The following is a 20095-nucleotide window of genomic DNA, read 5'->3' as shown; positions in this document are numbered from 1 at the left end:
CAGTCGTGAGCAGTTGTAACGCGAACAGCGACGAGGCACAAGCAACGGCTGCCAGCTGCCATCGGCCCACCCTAGGCATCTGACGAAGCTCGACTAGAAAAAAAAGGGAAGTTGTCAGGAAGGACGCATTAAATTAAAAGGCTGGCGTCAATGTTAGCTTTGCATCAACGGTTGCAAAATGTATTAGCCGGACGTTGGGTAGACCGCCGAAGGATTTTTGTCTTTGAAAACGTATTAGCCGGAAATTGGGTAGTCCGCCGACGCATTTTTTTTCGATGTTGTTAATGACACTTCATAGTCTGGCTTGGCTTTAAAACTGTTAAGCTCTAGGTACACAATCAACTCATTCCGGCCTTTTGGTGAAGTCGGTTTTTAACTCGCGCAATCTAGAAGACGTTACAAGAAGATTGTGTTGACATTGGTTCGGCTCAACTAGCACGAAGGTGTGCTCTGCTTCTGGTACAGTTGTCAGCACTTTTGTCTAGAGCGCTCGAACGCCAACCTGTCGCCCAAAAGGAGTGAAATTTTTAAGCAGGTACTCGGTTCTAGAGACACTGCTTGCTCTGAAGCAAAGGCGCATAGAAGTACAATTTGCCGGGGTAATTGCACTTCTCCAATTACGGAGAAGGTGAGCCTTCTTTTGTTCTACAGCATACCTCTCCAGCGTTGTAGGCAAGCGTGCCGACCACAGTACATGACGGGAAACAAAATACGCCTTTCATCCTTTTCTTCATTGGGTAACAGTTCCCTACACTATGCTTAAGCGTTTTCACATCTGTGGTCGAGGACAAACCAAAGCATCATAACGCATGCTTAAGCTGATAGAGCTCGCGGATGCATGAGCTTGCGTACAGAGCGCGAACACGCTTATCTGGACAAAAAATGGGCAGCCTTGCTGAAGCTGGAAGGAAATATCGTCGCAGTTATCTCTAATTAGCGTTATGCGTGCTCACGCCTGTACAGCAGGTTCATTTCTTGGCAAAGAAAGCTTAAAAAGCAGTTGGAAGCACGGATGATGAAGGGATCTTGTAAGTGCAGTAACATTGCGTAGTTCCACTCGTGAACATGGCATGTTTGTAACACAAAAGATAAAGATGCACTGAGGAATGTGCTTTCCGGAACAAGTACACAACAGGTAGACGAACTGTTTCACATTAAAAACACAGAATAACGAGTCAGGATAAAACAAAGAGCGATGCGTTTTTTCTTCTTTCACAGGAACGGTTTAACGTTTTGTGCGTGCAAACTTGTGATGTGTTCATACTGCAGTATTTTTTTTTTGCTCGAATTTGTTCTGTCCGTAGCGATAACCAATAGATGTGTCCTTAGTGTTCACACATATATTTTTTACGGAAGAAATTTGATAATAAAACAGAGAACAACCACAACAAAGTTCTGCGTTGTGAGTGTTTGACAGCTTATGAGGTTAGTGGACATGATACAGAGCTTTGAAGAATTTGCATGCGCATACGGATGCATCGACAGGCAGCAGCTGCAAACTCATGCAAACAGCGATGCAACGACAGCAGCACACGCAAGCGACAACCTCTAAAGCAGAGACATTCGAGCCAAGCAGCCGCATGCACTAAATGGGAAGACGCCCACGACTCTGGAAAGAAACTCGCCGTCTCTGCCACTGGAGGCTATCCTCTAAGAAGGGGCAAAACTCCAGCCTCGCAGTTCCTACTGCTGCCGCCAGAGGGCCTACTAAGGGCGGCGAGGTCTATAAGGAAAAGTGCCGCTCTTCGGTGTTTACGTGTTGAGGGGGGGGACTCGAAGAGAACGCCGTCGTTGCAGATATGCGGAAGACCGTACCGTCCGCAGCAGGACACCCTTGTCTGAGGTTGCAGAGCACGGGCTAGAATCACGGCACTGCTGTCACATCTACTGGGGGAAGGGGCTAAGCAATCCACTATCGCAAGAGCAAAGGACATAACCACACCCCGTCTACCGAGTGCAGAAGGAAGACGACGCTGGGCCCTAATCATTGCATACATGATCGCTATAGGGCACCTTTCTACTACTTCTAAGCCGACGAGCGGCGGCTGTTTTTTTTTTTGTTCACAATTCGTAAGTGTAAACGGGCATTCTACAAACACACCGTTCACTAACCAGCCGTGTGCAATTTTGCGCTTGTTATAGAAGTTATATTCTGATTAACGTAATGTAGATTGAGTAAGGTGTTCATTAAAATGTGAAACGATCGCGAAGAGCTAAAGTGTGGGACTTACTACAAAGCGCTCGCTATGAAGCGATTCTAGTTTGAAAAAGCTGAACAGAATACCACTTTTGGACTCTGCCGGGGCACACCCAGCGCCTTTATCTGTTCAGGTAAAGGTAGCAGCTTCAAATGTTATCACGCAGAAGAAAGGCGGACTAACGCCTTCACACTGTAATCTTGGAGCCTAATTGTCCACGGCTGGTTCGATGAAAGAGCACGCCGACAAAACAAATAAATACGCATATCTAGTCTAGCTCTAGCTAGATTCTAGGCTTGCACAATGTTCTACAACAGGACAAGGCTAAGAGAATCACACACAGAAATTAAATACTGCGAAAGAAAGGCGAAACCGAACAAGCTGTTCAGCCACACCAGTAAGAAAAAATAAAGAGGACAAACGAATAGAATAGTAAAACACAGGATGAATAGAAGAGAAAATGAAGGGAAGAAAACACGGGACTAGTCAACACTGGCAAACAAAAAAGCGCAAACAGAAGGGACGACACACGAACTCAGGCCGACAAGTGAAGAGGGTTGCCCGAATAAAGGGGACCCCCTTTCCCGATACTCACAAAGGGACTGCTATAACGCCGCCCTAATATCTGCAAACAAACAAAGAGGTTTTGAACCCACGTGTTGGTTAGCGCGGGGCGGTTGACACGCTTTGCATGCGTCGCGGCCAACTCTGTCAACCTTAAAGACGAACCGCCTCAGCCTTTGCTTTGCTCGATGTGTTTTCTTACACGCATACAGTAATTCTAATCATAAAATACGAATTACTTGAATAAAAAGGATCTCGGGGATCATTGTGTTTTCCTATGGTGAGGTTATTCTATGTGTGACGTATCGCACAGAGCGAAACGCGCGCAATTCGTTTTGTAAAAGTTTGCTAGAAATAAGTTTAGTGTCTTAGCTTTCATCTGCTTTTTTACGGCAGCAAAAGCACTCTGACTGCGATTGTGAGACTAAGCAAGAAGCACAGCATAATGCGAACAAAGAAAAGAAAAAAGCTCGCGAAGGAATGCTAATGTCTGCAAAAAACGGAGACGCTCTGCAAAAGTTGTAGGTTACAGCGCCCTTGCCTACTTGTTCGCTGGCACGTTGGCATCCTGACATTCGTATTGATGGCTTGACTTTGGGATATTGTAAATATAGAACCGGTCGGCTGAAGCCTGGCTTGCTTATGGTCACACTTTTCTGGCAACTACCACACATTCTATATGATGTGTCAGCACGTTCTTAACAGTCAAGTTCGGCCATGTAGTCAAGGCCGCTGTGCCTGGTTGTGAAATATCAAATGTCACTATGAATAGAGCCGACGCTCTTCTGAACCACTGACACTTAAAAGGCGCTAGAACACAGTCTAAAACTTACACATACCCAGGTGGGATTCTTTTGTCTAGGGTGTATATTTTTCACTACATCGACGATGGACTGTAACGACTGCTAATTTTCAGGCGATATTTGAGAAGATGTAATGGAAATGTGGGTACACAGTGTGTACCACTGAGACGTATAGTGACGTGATTTGATAAAATTTTGCTCCATGGCATGCACTGAAACATCTGCGGGTAAAGTAATACGCTGTACAGGATTTATTTGACCACCTGAGGACCTGCTGTACACACTAGTTAGGCTGCCGCATAATACGCTCTGAACGTTAATCATTGCCTGTTCTTCAAGTGTGTCTATTCCTGACTAGTTGGTTGTTCTAAAAAGTTAAAGTTCCTAGGCACTAAAGTGGTTTTCAGGTTTTCCACTGAGTAGGCTGAGCACATATGTGTCTTAGAGTCTGATCTTTACTGTGCATAAAAAAAGCTTTTTAGATGGTACAGCTTGACCTAATCAGTTTTTAGCACAGCGGAGCTTGATTCTGCAAATTTGTTGAAAGTGTTTTCAAGACTTCCAGAAGCGCCTTAATGAAAAATTTTCGTACTTCGCCGAATGCCAGCATGCATGCAGCGGTCTTAATTAGAGCCTCAAGCCTACTCACAGAAAGAAGGCGACAAAGAGAGACAATGCTTTAATCACAAAAGTTAAGGAAATGGATCTAACTCACAGATGAAGCTACTGCAACTTATCAGTGATGTGGTAACAGGTACTAGCGCCAGCTTTAAAAAAAATCTTTTCTATTCCTTCTTTTAAGATGCTCCCGAACTGTCGGCGGTAACTCCCGAGTACCCATGTTGATCTTGTTATAACAGATGGCAAGTGTCCCGACCCCTGTCCTTTTACGGGGTCTTCACTGTGACCACTCAATACACTACAGCCTAAAGTCAGAGATCATATGCTAAGGCAGCCACGAAACTTTTGAGAGCTAGTATCCTCTTTGAACAGTGTTATCGCCTGGAAAGAGGGGTCTATTGTTTCAGAAAGCATCATAGAGTTATAAAGGAAGCATATAACATTATATAGGGAGGTCCCTTATACTATCGTGAATAGTCGTACACATGCATACGCGAAAGGCGGCACGCGTGTGTAACGTGTGCGTGAAAGTGCGCGCGCGTAGAGAGGTGGGTGGGGTGTAGGATTACCTTCCGCACCTTAGAGTTGGCGGCGGAGCGCGGCCGCGACTCCGGGTAGCAGAGGTCGTCCAGCTGCTCGGCCGCCGCGTCGGCGCTCCTTAGGCTCGCCCGCTCCCGGAGGTCCCTGGGATCCTCAGCGCCCCGGTCCTGGCCCACGAAGAGCTCGTACGAACGGCACGAGAACTCCGAGGGGCTCTTGACCACCTGGCCGCCGCCGTTGTCGCCGCCGGCGCCATCTGGGTGAGGCCGACCGCCGCCGGCCGCCAATTCGGCGCGGGCCTCTTCTTCCTACGCGACACAACCCCAGAGCACATATGCAGCGCGGCTGAAGAGCTCATCGTAAAAAAACGGAGAGAGACTCAAAGATTCGTCGCGTGCCTTCGGGATGAAGCAGGAGCAACGACGGCTATATGCGGCCCTCAGCTCATATGTGTCCTTCAGCTTGTAAGAGGCCCTTAGCCTTAGTCATGACAACGCCACCTACAGTGGGTCCTTACCTGCCTTGATCCTTGATCAAGTGACCACACAGCGCACACCCTGAAGAGGACCGACTAGAATGAGATTATTATTGGACACCGTGCGAATACGAAAATATCTGGTAACGGCATACAATGCGATCGGAGGGGCGATGACGGTGCTGTTTAACGCGGAAAACTTCCCCCATACAGCTTTGTCGTAGTGCTTTAATTTTAGATAAAATTGACAACAAAAATGTAGACAATACGTTGCTAGTGCTGACAGAATTTTATGTACGCACAGACCAGCGTGGACAGACTGCAACAGTCGTTTTATCCGCGAGGTAGGTGTGCTAGTTGAGTAGAAAAACATTGCTGGAATTACAGGCTGGAGATGCCACCCGAACTGGCGTCGAAATGCCTCTGCATGTAGAGCATGTTCAGTAAAATGTGAGAAAAGTTGCTTAGAGTTGTCGAATGGGCCCATCAGCCTTTTAATTTCTCGGGTCTACCTCGATTTTCGCTGCTAAATAGTTGGACTTTCTAAGATGCAGAAGGAGAACTAATAGACACATTACTTCGTAAACTAGATGCCTAAAAATGTTCACGCGTCCTGTTGTCTTTGAGGGGTAACTTCTTAATCCTGAGATTCAGGTTAGCAGAGTAAACAGCTGCTGCTGCTGTTGCTGTTGTTGCTGATAGGAAGAAAGAAAAGGAAAGTGCACGGGCCTGCCTACTGGCTCAAGCCGAGCCACGCTCGCTGCCACGTGCTGAAAGTAGGAGAGTTAATGGATAGAAGAGCAAAGATAGAAAGAAAAGTCGCGCGCTTATATGCCCCGGGCCGATCCCGGAGGCAGTGCAATACCGTGCCGACCCGTGCCAGAGTGCTTCAAGCCGAGCACTCCGCCATATTTTAAAAATAAGTTTAATATCTTGGGTCCAAGCACCAGAAGCAGATATTAAATCAGGTATCAGATATCAGATATCAGGTATACACATCTGCGTCGGTTTCGTCTGCTAGTATAAAAGGCTCACCTGACAAGGGCCTGTGCCACGCTACCTAACATGACACTGCTAGCATCTTCGCCACTGCCTGTTGACTTCATGTTAAACATATAAGCGTTGCTATTGCTCTCTCATCTCGCATGCTAAAAGAAAGAGGCGGAAACAGGATAACTGTGTCTTCTAGTTATGATATAATATAATTTGTTTCAACCATTTGTTATTGTATCTTGCTGATGTAGATGCATGTTGTGTATTTTGTTTACTCTGAGAAGGCCCCTTATCCTCCTCCTCTCTTGAGGCCTAAGAGCCGCCCGCTCAAAATAAACATACCTCCACTCACTTCCTTCGAGAAGTTCCCTCATAAAGCACCTCGTGAAAGTCCTAAAACCACAATTCTGCACTACACCTCTCTACCCTTTCTACCTTGACGCAACCCGGAGCTCTATCTACAGGCTCACTTACAGACTTTCATCTGCTAACCCTGTGGCTACGTAAAGCCTTTAGAGGCGGCGCCAAAAGCCTAAGCATCGACATACTTTGCAGTAGTACTCGGCCACTGAGGTCCTTCAACAACTGCTGAAGAATACGCTACGTCTATCCAACGCCCAGTCCTAATTGCAACGTGATTCATAGCGTGAATGAACCGTGGTCAACGGACTGTGGAACGTTCGCTGTCACGCGTTAGGATAATCGTGGAGGCAGCGCTGTACTCACGGCCCGCATGGCTTCTTCGAGAAGGCGGTCCTCCTCCGCCTCCTCTTCGGCCTTCTTCTGTAATTCGTCGTACGACATGGCTACGATAGCCAAGATCAGATTCACTAGATAGAATGAGCCCAGGAATATTATCACCACGAAGAAACACATGTGCCAAGGGCCCGCCGATCTTAGCACCTGGCGTCGGTAGGAAAAGGGTGTGGGGACAGGGAGAGAGAGAAAAAGAGAGTGTAATAAAACCACGTCAAAGAAAGATTCGCAGTCGTATGGTGCCTCGCAGGACACTCGATGCGTCTTTACAGGGTTGCTTTAAGCTCGCAAATTTCGTTCAAGCATTCTGATTGCCGTTAACGTCATGCTACATGCTTAATTAGGTTCTGAGCCGAGTGTTCAATTTTTATAAGCGAACAGCGCTAATGCTTCAGTTATATCCATATTCAGTCGTAACATAACCTTTGTTCTCTATTGTAGCAAGAGGAGTCGATCTGCTAGTTCCAGCTCGCGAAAACGCATACTGATATTTCTCCTCAGAGAAGATAAGCTAGTTGCGACCGCTCTACGAGATAAGGCCCAACCTTACCCAAAACACAATACACAAAGCTGCCTCCTCTTACCAACATAAGAGTTTATATTTGTTACTGATTTTTCGTTTTCTGTACCGTTTGCGTATATTTTGCCTTGCAATCATGTAGGCTAATTCATTCAGTAATTCACCCTGTGCTCGAAACCGTATGCACATCGCCCTTAGTAAGGAAGAAAACGGTAGTAGCCCGGCAGGCATGTATGTAGAGGCTAGAGTTGCCCCTTTTTCCAAAGCCGCTAGTGAACACACCCGGGCGCGCATTCATGCAATGACACACGTGCACGTATGACGCAGAGAACAGCACCCACCATTTGATAAAGTAATTCCCAGGCATCTTGAGTCATGAGCCTGAACGCAGAAAGAAATGACCAACCGAAAGTATCGAAATTGGTGTAGCCATAGTCTGGATTTTCTCCTATACCCTGCTGACACATGTAACCCTCTGGACATTGCCTGGAAGGAAAAGAAGGAGAAGTGAGACAGGACGTTCGCAAGGCATTGATTGGGCACATAACTGCGGAAAAGCTATTTAAAAAACAATATATACAGGACTGCGATGTGTTGGTTAGTACGGCAAGTCTGGTGCCACGAGAAAGGAAAACAGCGCAATTTTGATTCGCCGATATGAATTCATCTCCATAAGGTATGGCAAGGCAACCTCGCAAGTTGAAACTTTGGACGCATAGACTCCCATTCCGGCACTAACAATATTGTTTGCTAAATGCCCTTGCATGTAGAGAAAATGAAGTCGGCTAGCATTCATGGCGCTTATTGCAATTTATACCCCACATCGTGCGCAATATTAGCAGCATCGATTTATCACTAGTACAGCTGTCTTTCTTTGTACCCTACTTGTACGATTATACACAATAACAATAACAAATTTCTCGGTGCTCTATGTGTTGCTACAAAGAAACCTAAAAAAAAAAAGCCTCAGAGCATCCCGTATCAGTTATCCTGGCATTCTGATTTGAAATGCTTTCGACGGAAAAATGCTGAAAACTGAATAAGGGGCTCAGATTTTTGTTCGCAATAAGGCATTTGTTTCATTTTAAGGCGTGCATGGTACTGAACATGACTGCACTTACTTTGCACCACTCGAATTGCCACACAAGGGGTACTCTCCGTCGTCGTTTGTTGCCCAGTTTGCTGAAATCAGGTTGAGGGAAGGCATTAGAAAAGCAGCTACGAAAGCCACTCAAGTGTTTCCGGCCTTAGTAAGTAACTTTTTGATGATGTCAGGACGGCGTGAAAACAAGGACAAAAGAGGCACACGAACACAAGAGGACAGGCGCAACTTGGCGCAACTTGCGCCAACTTGGCGCAAGTTGGCGCCTGTCCTGTTGTGTTCGTGTGCTTCTTTTGTCCTTGTTGTTTTCGCGCCGTCCTGACATCATAAAAAAGCTATGCACCAACTAGCCCAAACCAAAGTACTTCTTAGTAAGTAAGAGAACTTAAAAGCAGTCCAACAATTCGCGGAAGACATTCGCTTGTAGTAAACTACTGTCACTAGCTTAAGTACACGGCATTTTCACAAAGTGATAGCTTTTTGTCTTCTTTTATAGCATGGTCCTTCATAATGGCATGCATAAAGCGAAATAATCGTGCTTTCCGCAATGATCTCTGCTCTGAAGAAGCCATTGCAAGAAGCTCACGCAATAAAAAGAGGCTACGAAAGAAGAGAGCAAAAAAAAAGTATATGACAGCAAGCCTGAGAGCGGAATGATGTTTACTTACTTTCATTTTCAATGAAACTTGCATATTCGGCATGGGAGAGATTCAATGGAGGTATCAATACGCATTTTTGCGTTAGGACCCCCATGTAGATTTGCAACCCAAGTAAGGCAAAAACCGACAGTGAGAACATTGTCAAAATGATCACATCTCTTAGGTTTTTCACAGACTCTATCACGGCTCCTACGATCGTCTTGAGACCTGCAAATATAGGAAGAGAGTGCCAGCGAATCGCTTTAGAACGCGGGGAAGTACGCGATGCGACTTCAGAACTACCACACAAACGCTCTCTGTAAAAACGCCACTGTGCAGGAGCAGGTTTTGAACACATAGTAGTAGTAAGTGAAAGTATATCTCTCAAAACAGTACGCGATATACCACGGGAAATGTACTGTGCCGGGAGAAAGCGACCCGAAAGGAAAGAGTGAACAGTGAACATAGACTGGGAGACATTACACGATAATGCAAAGGTGTTCCTTACTACATGCAAAACGTACAGTCTGGGACAAAGGTACCTGGACCATGTGATCCGTAAACAAAACCGATAGCTCTATTATTAGCCGCCAATTGGAGACCACACTTGTGGAGGTTAAAGGCAAAATCCTGTTTTTTGAAGACCAAACGTGTAGTTTTCAGCTGGCAGCTAATAATAGAGCTACCGGTTTCGTTCACGAAGCACGCGGCCCAGATACTTTTGTCCCCGACTGTGCAACTGCTTTGTCTACATACGTCAGTACGAAATAGATGAATGAAAGCGAGGGCAACATAGTCCAGAGCTGAGAGAAAATATAGAAGCGAAGAAAGCACACATAACCAGCACAAAATTTCTTCGCAGAGAGACGCGGCATGCTACACAGATTCAATCGCAGTTTGCCTGCTTGATTACTCAAAATTTAACGTGATTACTAATACGAAGTCGTATCAATAATGAATTATGGCAATAGACCTTTTGGATTCAAAATATTTACAGATGGTTAGATTCTTGTGACGGACATTCAGCACTTGCTCCAGGTCAGTACAATGCGAACACTGGGTCCCTCTAGACTACAAATCTGTTTCTGTCATTTCATGATTTGTAAACCTATGTTAACGATCCTACTATCTGTGTGTAACATGCTGTATTCCACTTTTATAGGTAATCTGCACCATTCAGTTCATTAAACACAACATAAGCACACACACAAAAAAGATAACCCAAATAAAACTTACCAGGAACTATGGCTACGGTTTTCAAGGCTCTGAGAACACGAAAGGTTCGCAAGGCGCTCAGGTTCCCCAGATTAATAAACATTGTAACATACCTACAAGAGAAAAGCACAAATATCGGCACGGTTGTTTCAGTAAGTGTTTATCAACGATAAATGCGAATATTAAGACGTGTACTTACGCTAAAGATATAACAACAAAATCCAACCAATTCCATGGATCTCGAAGATATGTAAACTGTTCTAGAATAAATCCTCGAGCCACCATTTTGATACATGATTCAAACGTGTAGATTGTGGTGAATATCGTCCTGAAAGACAAAGACGGAGAGAAATTGTTTATTTTCGAACAACCACTGACAATACCAATCACGTCACTTCTGTTTAGCCTCGGCAGTAAGCTTATATCATTCCCATCAGAAAAGTGTTTCGCACATTTTTCATTTATTATACCTACCTTCCCTGCAACAACGGCTAATGCAGAGGGTTGGAGCACCCAGTGCTTAAAGCTGTTGCCCCAATAAATAATGAGAATATTTAGTGATATGTCGTTATTGATATTTGTTTAAACAGCCGCTGACAAAAATGATAATTTCATCTCACAGATTAGACGTTCCGAAGTGTGGCGTATTAGATAATTTTGTGCAAGCACGTGCATTTGAAAATGTTTGTTTTTGCTTTTTCTTGCCGGGTGTGGCTAATTTGTTGCCTTAACGCTATCAAGAAAGAAAATAAATGGAAGAATGGTTTGCTTTTATTGGGATTTAACGTCCCAAAGCGACTAAGGCCATGGGGGACACAGTAGCGAAGGGCTCCGGAAATTTCGACCACCTGGGTTTCTTTAACGTGCACTGACATCGCACAGTACACGGGCCTCTAGAATTTCGCCTCCATCGAAATTAGACCGCCGCGGTCCATTATAAAAGAATGAGCTTCGCAAAAAACCCAGCGGTGTGCATACTTTGCACAGCCAATTAGGCGCCTTCTCTTTGAGGCATATTGCTACACAAAGGAAATTTTAGACTGAAACGCTAGGAAGGTTTTATAACGTTTTGCGATGAAATGTATAGAGTGAAGGCAGTTAAACCTGTCGTCTATTTTTGACGCAACTCTCGTTCAGCGGTTGATCACAAAGATTTCAAAAACAGAACAGTATATTTAATGATGTGTGACTATGTACATCATGGTCGATACTGCTCTCGCTGAAGTCTTAGTAACTTACGATGTGTTTCACAAAAATTTTGCATTTCCATGGCCTATGGGCCCTTGATAAAGAAAATAAACGCGTTGAGACCTTGATAAAGAAAAGCGTGAATACTGAAAACAAACGCATTGGACTTAAGTCATACAGTCCTGCTGGGATGGTTAGTTGGTTTATTTGGGAAAAATGAAATAGAAACAGTTGCCAGCAGCTTCAGAGGCCTCACAGCAGGTTGGCAAGGAATTATTTACAAAATTGCATACAAATATACACTACTTAAAAGCAAAATAAATGCCATTATGTAAAGAACTGGAAACCCCAGGAGACACATGACCGATGCTGCGCAGCTTCTCTAAACCGCATAGCAAAGCGAAGCTTTGGCGTAACAAAGGAGCGCCTTATTGTCATTAGCTCTGTCCGGGTTGTCAACATATTTCCGTTTATTAATCGCTGGCTGCGCATTCACGATGAAATCATCCCTGAGGCATAGTAAGCGGCGATGAGACTGGGCTACTACTCACTCTGTTTGTTCAATTTTGTCGTTGTTGGGCATGGTCATGAGGACGCAGTTGACGAGAATGGTTACGATGACAAAGAAGCTGAAAAGTGGGTGCACTAGGATGCAGATGGCCAGTCTCCTGACCGGGTTGAAGGGGCTTAGCAGAAACAGCGCCTTCGTCGAGCTGAACCGAAAGATGTCCTTGCTCTTGCTCACGACCACGAACGTCTGCAATGAAAGAGGTTTGGCATAGTCAGCGAATGAAGAAGGCGGTGGTATTACCAACCTCAGCATGCTGACACTCAAAAGTCACCAAGGAAGGGCAAAGCCTCAGGGTGCTTGTCAACGTTTCGACAAGAGGACTTGTCTTCGTGTGGGCGAAGAGTTCATCATTGGCGGGGTTTTAATAGGGTCTTCACTCCGAGGAAGAAGGCCGGATGAAGGGCAGGACATCCTTCTTCGGAGTGAAGACCCTATATAAACTAAACCCTGCCAATGATGCACGTTGGCAGGCACCCTGAGGATTTCCCCTCCCTTGGTCTCTTTATGGGTGCCAAGAAACCGTCTGCCTACCAGCTCTCTATCATGAGCACGCTGTAGTCCCTGCGTGAGAAAATACTTGTGCACATTGCAATGGCTAACATTATATTTTTCTCTTTTGTGCAATCTCATAGTTCCACCCTACTCCTAGTAGGAGTGCGTAAGCGCTTACGCACAAATGTGTAGCATTGTGAGGCGAGTGTGGACAATAGCCCCCTATATTCTTGCGTGGAAGGTCAACGAGCTTGAAATAAATGACTTTAGTGTAAGTGTCGCTGAGTCTCGTTCACTCGCGAGGACAAGGAAATGTATGTAGCGGCGTTAATCGACAGGACACAGCTGCCTTCATAAAGTTTCTTTTGGCCTCTTTGACCAAAGCATAATAGCCTTGCTTCAGGATATGACTCTTATTTTTTTTTCAGGCGAGTGGCTAAATACAACATCCACACAGACTACATCACTGGTAGTATAAAAAAGCTCGTAAACGTAATTTCGGAGGCATATTACGCTATCGGATGCTTTCATTATCAAAATTATCTTCGGCATCCGCGAAAGTTTTTAAAGAAGGAATGTTCACGGTAACGGGCAGTTAGCATGAAACTTAACGCTTAAAACAATTGAATCCAGGGTGTCCAAAGTTTTCACCGCTATTTGAACTGATAGTGCAGGCAGCTTGTTGAGGAAAGTGTAATTCGCATTTTCAGTAACGCGAGCAGCGGGAATGCCTTCTGGGTTTGGTTGCACAGCTGGTTTATTGGGGGCAGGCGTGAAGCTTGAAAATTCTGGTATACATGCTGCAGGCACCAGTGCAAGCCAGGGGCTCTTTTCCGAGGCTTTACTTTCTTATGGCTTGAGCAGATTTTAGTCAGCGGTGGTGCAGTATAAGAAAGTAATGGGGATGACGAGAACGTAAGCGTGACTTCAGTCCTTCATGTACTATATTTAAGAGGGCACAGTTGCCTTTTAATGATAACGGAAGCTTCTTTATGATGTCTCGAGGTTGGCATTAAGACGACTTTTTGGACGAAGTGTGGTGAGACAAGAAGCTGTTCATTATTTTAGGGCAGCTGTTTCATCCTTTTGTGAATGATGTCACGTTTCGCAATCCTGCCCTCGCGTAGGCAGGACCTATGGCTGTTTAATGATCTTTCGGCACTCAAGTGATTTTGTAAAGGGAGTCGAGCAATCTCTGAAACCCTCAACATTTGTTAGATGGAACAGTCCCTGGTGATTAATATTCTCATAACTTAAATGGGTAATGCCGGAAAGTTGTTTGATGACTTTGTCATCACCAGCTGGTTTGGTTCAAATGCCAAGTCGGAATACGTAGTGACTGCAGCGCAATAAATTTTCTAGTTTCTTTATGTGTGTCTTTTCAGCTGGATGTATTGGGAGGTTCGTAATTGATTGGGGGGCCCATAACGTCCTTGAAGTTTCGAGTAGCATCCTATGAAGCTGCTTGCGAACCGTCTACATCTGCAACTTCGTAGGAGCAGTTGATTCTCTATTTTTTGTTTAGCACTAGTTCTTTCAGGAGCACAGTTATGGTTCTCCATGTTGCCAGAGAAGAACATCAACCCAGGAGCAGTACTCCAGCACCTGCCGATATACGCGGCACTTTTTCTTTATTGTATCAGCCCTCCTTAACGGTTCAGCCTGCGGCTACGCCCGAAAGTCGCCGTAACAGCGAAGACACGCAGGGAAGAGGACATGAGGCTATACAATGGCCACTCCTCCAGGACAAGGAGTGTCTTGGGTGCTGCGTTAACTGCCTCCACGCACCCTCTTGTTCTCGTAGAACTTGTCGATGTCTTCGATGGGCGTGGCGATGAGCTCGGGCGGGAAGTCGTTGATGATGCGCTTGGGCAGCGGTCCACCGGCCTCCAAGTCCGGGTCCGGGTCCCTGGGCTCGCGCGAGTGGTGCACGTAGTCGTCGGCGCCCGCCGGGATGCCCTCCTCGATGCGCTGGGCGGCGAGCGCCTTCCGTGCGGCCTCCTCTGCGATACGAGCCTCCTGGGCGGCCAAGGACTCGCGCGTGAAGGGCCGGAACAGCTGGACTGGCTCGTCGGCCTCCTCCGGCTCGCGGGGGGCTCCCTCGTGCGACGGCGCGGCGGCCGACGCGGGTTCGCCGCGCATCATCGCTGCGGGCCGCCCGGGGAAGCCCCGCCGCCGCCGCCGCCTCCGCCGCGCTGGTGCTGCTGCTGCTGCTGCTGCTGCTGCTGCTGCCCGCTGCTGCTGCTCCTGCCGCTGCCGCCGCGGCCGCTACGCCTGCGAAGACAAGGACCACGCACCGTCACAGAAGGTCACCAGAGGTCACGAGCGAGGCGAGAACAGGAGTTAGTCTCGAATAATTCTTTTGATCTTCTGCCATCGCAAACTGAGGCTCGTGACATTATTACTGACAGCTAGGCAGCCACTCCTTCTAAATATCATTCGATAGCTTAAGAGCCACCATGTTCCCACATCCACTGGCGATGTCATACTTGGCCACCTGCTATGGTTGGTACATGGGAGTTGGCTGAGACCTGCCACTTGCCACGGGTGGAAGGGGACAAAGTGAAGCGAGGGGAATCCCCCTCTCCACTTACACGGTATGTGGGCACGTATATGGGCTTGGTATATGGGCACGTGCATGGCAGCTCATAACGAGGTTCTTATGCGGTCACACGGGCACAGCTAACGGGAATTAGGTGTTCCTCAAGTATTTTCATGTTGGTCAAGGAGAGAAGGTGTAAATATTTCATAGAACCTAAGCATTCACCTGCTCGGATAGCGGAGGCGGGAATGACCAGTGGAAAAGAAGCAAAAGAATAAATCGTGCACAAAATCGTTGCAGAATACGACCAAGTGATAGATTTCTTGTCATGATGGCACACATTAGTTAATTTTTTGTCTTCTATGAAAAAAAGCAGAGACGGGAGGGTAAACGCTAAAACTGTAGTACAAGGATGATGTAATTTCAGCTTTGCGCGGTTCCTGCCCCATGTTTTTGCCAGTTTTTATTTTTCTGGCCTAGAGTACAACAGATAACTCGTATGTAGGCTTACTTACGCCTATAAAATATCACTCACACGCAGCCTAAAAAGGTTTCATGCACACAGTATAAATACATAGGCATGTGTTCGCGGAATTATTTACCACCTTACTTTGGACTTTATTAAAAACTTAGTGATAAGAGTGGAGAGAACAAGAAAACGAAAGATAAAAAAAAACACGGCACTCATTAGGCACCAGTGCGGCTACGCAGAGTTTACATTGCTTCGCGCAAGGAACTAACCTTCATATGCACACTTACTAAAGCTGCGCCGTACCCGGGTTGAAAAAGAATACATGCCATTCCTAAGGTTGTGATCATCATAGTCATCATCATGATCGCTAAGACCTGTTGCCTGTCTCTTGCACGGCGAAGGCATCCCGAAGTTACACAAGTGAGCTCTGCACCAATTTGCGCCAATTTGTGCGCCAATTTGTGCGCCAAGAATGCGCCAACTTGTGTATTCAATCTTTTTCTAGGAACCTCGCTCGCCGTTTGCCAGCAGAAATAATTCCGCAGTGGTGGCCAAGTGGTTGAGTAACCGCGTCGCATGCGGCAGGTGCGGGGTTCGATCCCCAGTGCCGCCGGAAGCCCACCGGTGATACAATGGGTACAAGCTTTCGCCTGGTCTGGTGCTCGGCTTATTTAGGGTGAAAAAAAATGCTTGGGAAATGGTTCTTTGATCCCACCTTGTGCCATGGCGCTCTTTGGCCATAGATGCCCTTGCGCCATAAAAATCCATAATAATCATCATCACCAGAAATAGTTTCGATATAAGTTAACATGTGTTGTCAGGAGACCAGTGAGGATCTTAAGTGCTAGCCATCTAATTTTGCAGCTGCCGCGGTGGCTGAGTGGTTATGGCGCTCGGCTGCTGGCCCGAAACACGCGGGTTTGATCCCGGCAGCGGCGGTCGAATTTCGATGGAGGCGAAATTCTAGAGGCCCGTGTACTGTGCGATGTCAGTGTACGTCAAAGAACCCCAGGTGGTCGAAATTTCCGGAGCCCTTCACTACGGCGTCCCTCATAGCCTGAGTCGCTTTGGGACGTTAAACCCCACAAACCACAAACCATCTAATTTTGCGCTGAAACGTCGAACGTCTATGCTACAAACGTTCTTTGCAGGTCACCGGAAACTGCAGTGATAGCTCATAAATAACAGCTAAATTAAGCAATACAAGAACACACGCTCAACACGCTAATTAGCCTATGTGGTAATTAAAAAAAAGGAGCAAGCTGTTTCCTGCCCTGCTCCCTTTTACGGGAGGAGTATTATGTCCAAGTCTTTGGGTAGATTTCCATCCCGAAAAATGCGCACACAAATTCCCTGTTCAAAACATGCGAAGTTCAAGCAGTTACGAAGATTTTAACAAACGTTCCTATCTCTTCTACTGACTAACCTCATGATCTCCGATGCCGCGTTTAAAAGCCTCCTTCCATTGCCAACTGTATCAAATTACTATGCTTTCAGGTGGGAATATGCCTCCAATACCAAGTGTAAGCATTCCCGATTTCAGTGATAAAATTCAGCCCAGGGACTTAGGAACCATAGCCTGCCTCTAAAGTAAGTGAATTAGAGGATAACTTACTCTCTTTTTACTCCTGTTCGGGCTATTTCGTGCTTAGAGTGCAGAAAAACGGAGTGGCGTTACGGCCCATGATAATCCGATGACTTCATGAAATTACGGGCGCAACTGTGTATCGTTGTCTTCTGAACACCATAGTTTAAGTTCGAAAGTTAATGGGTGCCTGAATGTCAAACATTTGTAGATAGCCTCAGGGCATGTCATGTTTTGTTAAGCGGCAGTTCCGCACGTCATGAATTTCTCCGTGAACACATTCAGACGAGTATCGAGCTCCGACTATGGCGAACAATATCATTATATACGTGTAAGTTATCACATTTCAATGGCGTATGACCTAAATAAATTAAGAGGCGGTGGTACTCATTCAGAGCATGACCGTTAATGTCCGCACATGGGTATAGCACACCTCCAAGATTCAACAAGTTTGTGCACTGATATATGTGTAATGTCCTGTTGCGAGTTAACTTGGTAACACTTTAAAAACATTTTAATTCAGTTGCAGTTTCACAAAATGTAGCTTACTTTTCTGAGTAAGCAAGGCTCTTGTCGCAGTCGGGCAGAAGTTTATGCAGTAGCGCATTTTATAACGATGCTGCGCTTTTCGGGAGCTGAGTGTGCTTTGCGTCGGTAATGTCGCAAAAAAAAAAAACATGTGTACAGATCTTGGATGGACAAAAGGTTCTGCTCGTTGAATCCTTCAATATGAGCAGAGGCATGTATTGTGAGACGTTTAAGAAGCTGATTTGTGGGATTCAGAATAATAGGAGGGGTTCGCTCAGTCATCATGCTGCATTGCTTTATGACAAAACTCGACCGCACATTACCGCCAGAAATCAAGGCGCCATGAAGTCATTTATCAAGAGGAAATTTTATCAACTTCTCGATCGGCCAGTTTTTTCTTTGTGACTTAACGCGTATTCAGTCGGCGTTTTCTCGGGAATAAAGGCATAACCGACGCTGTGCCCATCTAGCTTTTTTAGTAGGAGGCGCCGTGCTACATTACGTGTCTGGAAAATATTTTTTGCACTGCTACAAGAAATGCCTCATTACTTGCGAAAGCTACAAAGAAAAGTTCATCAAGCCGCGCGGAAGTACAAATACGCAGTGTTTAAAAATTATTCTGTTTCTAGGTGTCAGCGGAAAAGTACTTCTCGATGGCTAACTTAATTGAACCTTGTGAAGGCGGTCCTTGTGTTTAGCTGTTCATTAATTCTACCCTGCGTGAACACACAGTATTTGTCACCCGGAACATAGTACATTCTTTGCCTGACTGCACTCGCTATTTATTCATCTCTATAAATACAGATAATCGATCACGCTGCGTATGAGAAGAGGAAACATCCCGGTCATGATTTCGCCCGAAATGTTGCCAGATATGGTTTCTCATGTGTGCTTCCATTTACTACGAGTGTCGTGTTTCTTGTTCCTCATCTATTTTTCTTTTACGTCTCGTGATCCGCGGCACGTGGTGTCTAAACCGAATGCAATGGAGGTGTATTGATTTCGCCTAACTGGTGAGAAGACCAAAATGAAGGCCACGCTACAAAAAAAGGAAAAGAAAGATATATGCCCCTTACGTAAAAGGGGCATGAGTAGACTGTGTTACAACAAACCCCTGGAGATCGTTTACATTATCTATATAGTGCACATAGTGTTGTCACTGGGGCCGTAGCTATATATTTTTAGTGTGCCCTTGCGTGTACCGACCCTCATGAACGTTGCTATAGCAACGTTGAGGAGTACTGCGGGCGAAAAGATAAAGTGTGCCTTATTGCGTAGAATGTTCAAATTTTTAGGAACTTTTCATGGAAGCAAGAGTATAGGATCACTAGTATAGCCCTTTCTGTGAGCTATCTATTTGTATGCTGTGAATTCATCTGGGTCAACACTACTCTTTATGATCTCAGCTTTCCTTATAGCGCAAGTTCTTCGTAGGAAATTATTTCAGCCTCACCAAAGTGAATCGCCGTGGCTTTCTCGGTGCGTAAAGCCCTTAACCGCCAAATGGGTTACCTGCCAGAATGTAGGTTACCTCAGCTACAAGTTATTTTGATTCCATAGAACACCGTCTGATAATATCTCAAAAGACTGCAGCATTGTTTAGCAGGCACACTCGCCGCATCTTTTGCCCGCAGAGTATGTTGGCTTTGCTGTGGGTTGATATAACTTGTTGGCAGTGGGCATTCAATTACGTTCTGAATAATTAGTTTACACATTTTTGAGTCAAGTGTAGCGCGTTCATCATCGCATCATCTGGCGTGGAAGTTGAGAATGAATTGCTTATGCACCTCATCACGCCAGTTCTCGCAGAAACCGCGCCGACGAGCGCTTACGGCAATGCCCACTGTTTAAGTGCTCCGCAACACTTACAAACAAATGCGAGAGGCTCGCGTTATCGCGTAAGGTGAATTACAGCGAGAGTTGCCAAACATTAGGCGTAGAAATAAATCGAAAGGGAGCTGTCGTTCTCTGCAGGCCGCTGCTGCTGCACATCTAGGAAGCCATCAATTGATCGCCGCTCAGTCGTGACATTGCTGCGGTAGGCCTTGGTCACTCACCACGCGCAAGTCGTAGAACGAATCGCAAAGCGAGCATTCCTTAAAAATGATGTAGTGCGACTGGCGCTGAGGCAGCTTAGGACGCCCTCGGCCACTAGCGCTATTTCCACAACGATCTTTACGATGGTTTCTGTGATTATCTTCCCGGTGATTGCGCGGCGAAATGCGCATCATGAAAATTAAGCGATCGTTCTGGAGACGACGTGACCGCAAGACACGATCCTGACCGCGTCGC

General features: G+C 45.9%; 1 protein-coding gene across 6 annotated transcripts in view; it reads right to left on the bottom strand.

Annotated features, from left to right (window-relative positions):
* Positions 1-20095, bottom strand: part of para (sodium voltage-gated channel paralytic) — a 178491-nt gene that overhangs the window by 41314 nt on the left and 117082 nt on the right. For 3 of the 6 annotated variants that reach the window (XM_077657920.1, XM_077657922.1, XM_077657923.1), the window contains exons 2-10: positions 14465-14950; positions 12165-12370; positions 10625-10753; positions 10447-10538; positions 9241-9438; positions 8592-8652; positions 7812-7956; positions 6921-7097; positions 4756-5034 (exon numbers count right to left, since the gene is read on the bottom strand). In XM_077657920.1, coding sequence (XP_077514046.1) covers positions 4756-5034; positions 6921-7097; positions 7812-7956; positions 8592-8652; positions 9241-9438; positions 10447-10538; positions 10625-10753; positions 12165-12370; positions 14465-14821 — 1644 coding nt within the window. In that variant the 5' untranslated portion in view covers positions 14822-14950. Of the gene's footprint in view, positions 1-2793; positions 2824-4755; positions 5035-6920; positions 7098-7811; positions 7957-8591; positions 8653-9240; positions 9439-10446; positions 10539-10624; positions 10754-12164; positions 12371-14464; positions 14951-20095 lie in introns of all 6 variants that reach the window. The other 3 variants (XM_077657917.1, XM_077657918.1, XM_077657921.1) reach the window with 2 other exon arrangements.

Source organism: Amblyomma americanum, chromosome 3 (assembly GCF_052857255.1).
Source record: "Amblyomma americanum isolate KBUSLIRL-KWMA chromosome 3, ASM5285725v1, whole genome shotgun sequence".
In the NCBI taxonomy this organism is placed as follows: Eukaryota; Metazoa; Arthropoda; class Arachnida; order Ixodida; family Ixodidae; genus Amblyomma; species Amblyomma americanum.
This window is presented reverse-complemented; position numbering and strand designations above follow the sequence as displayed.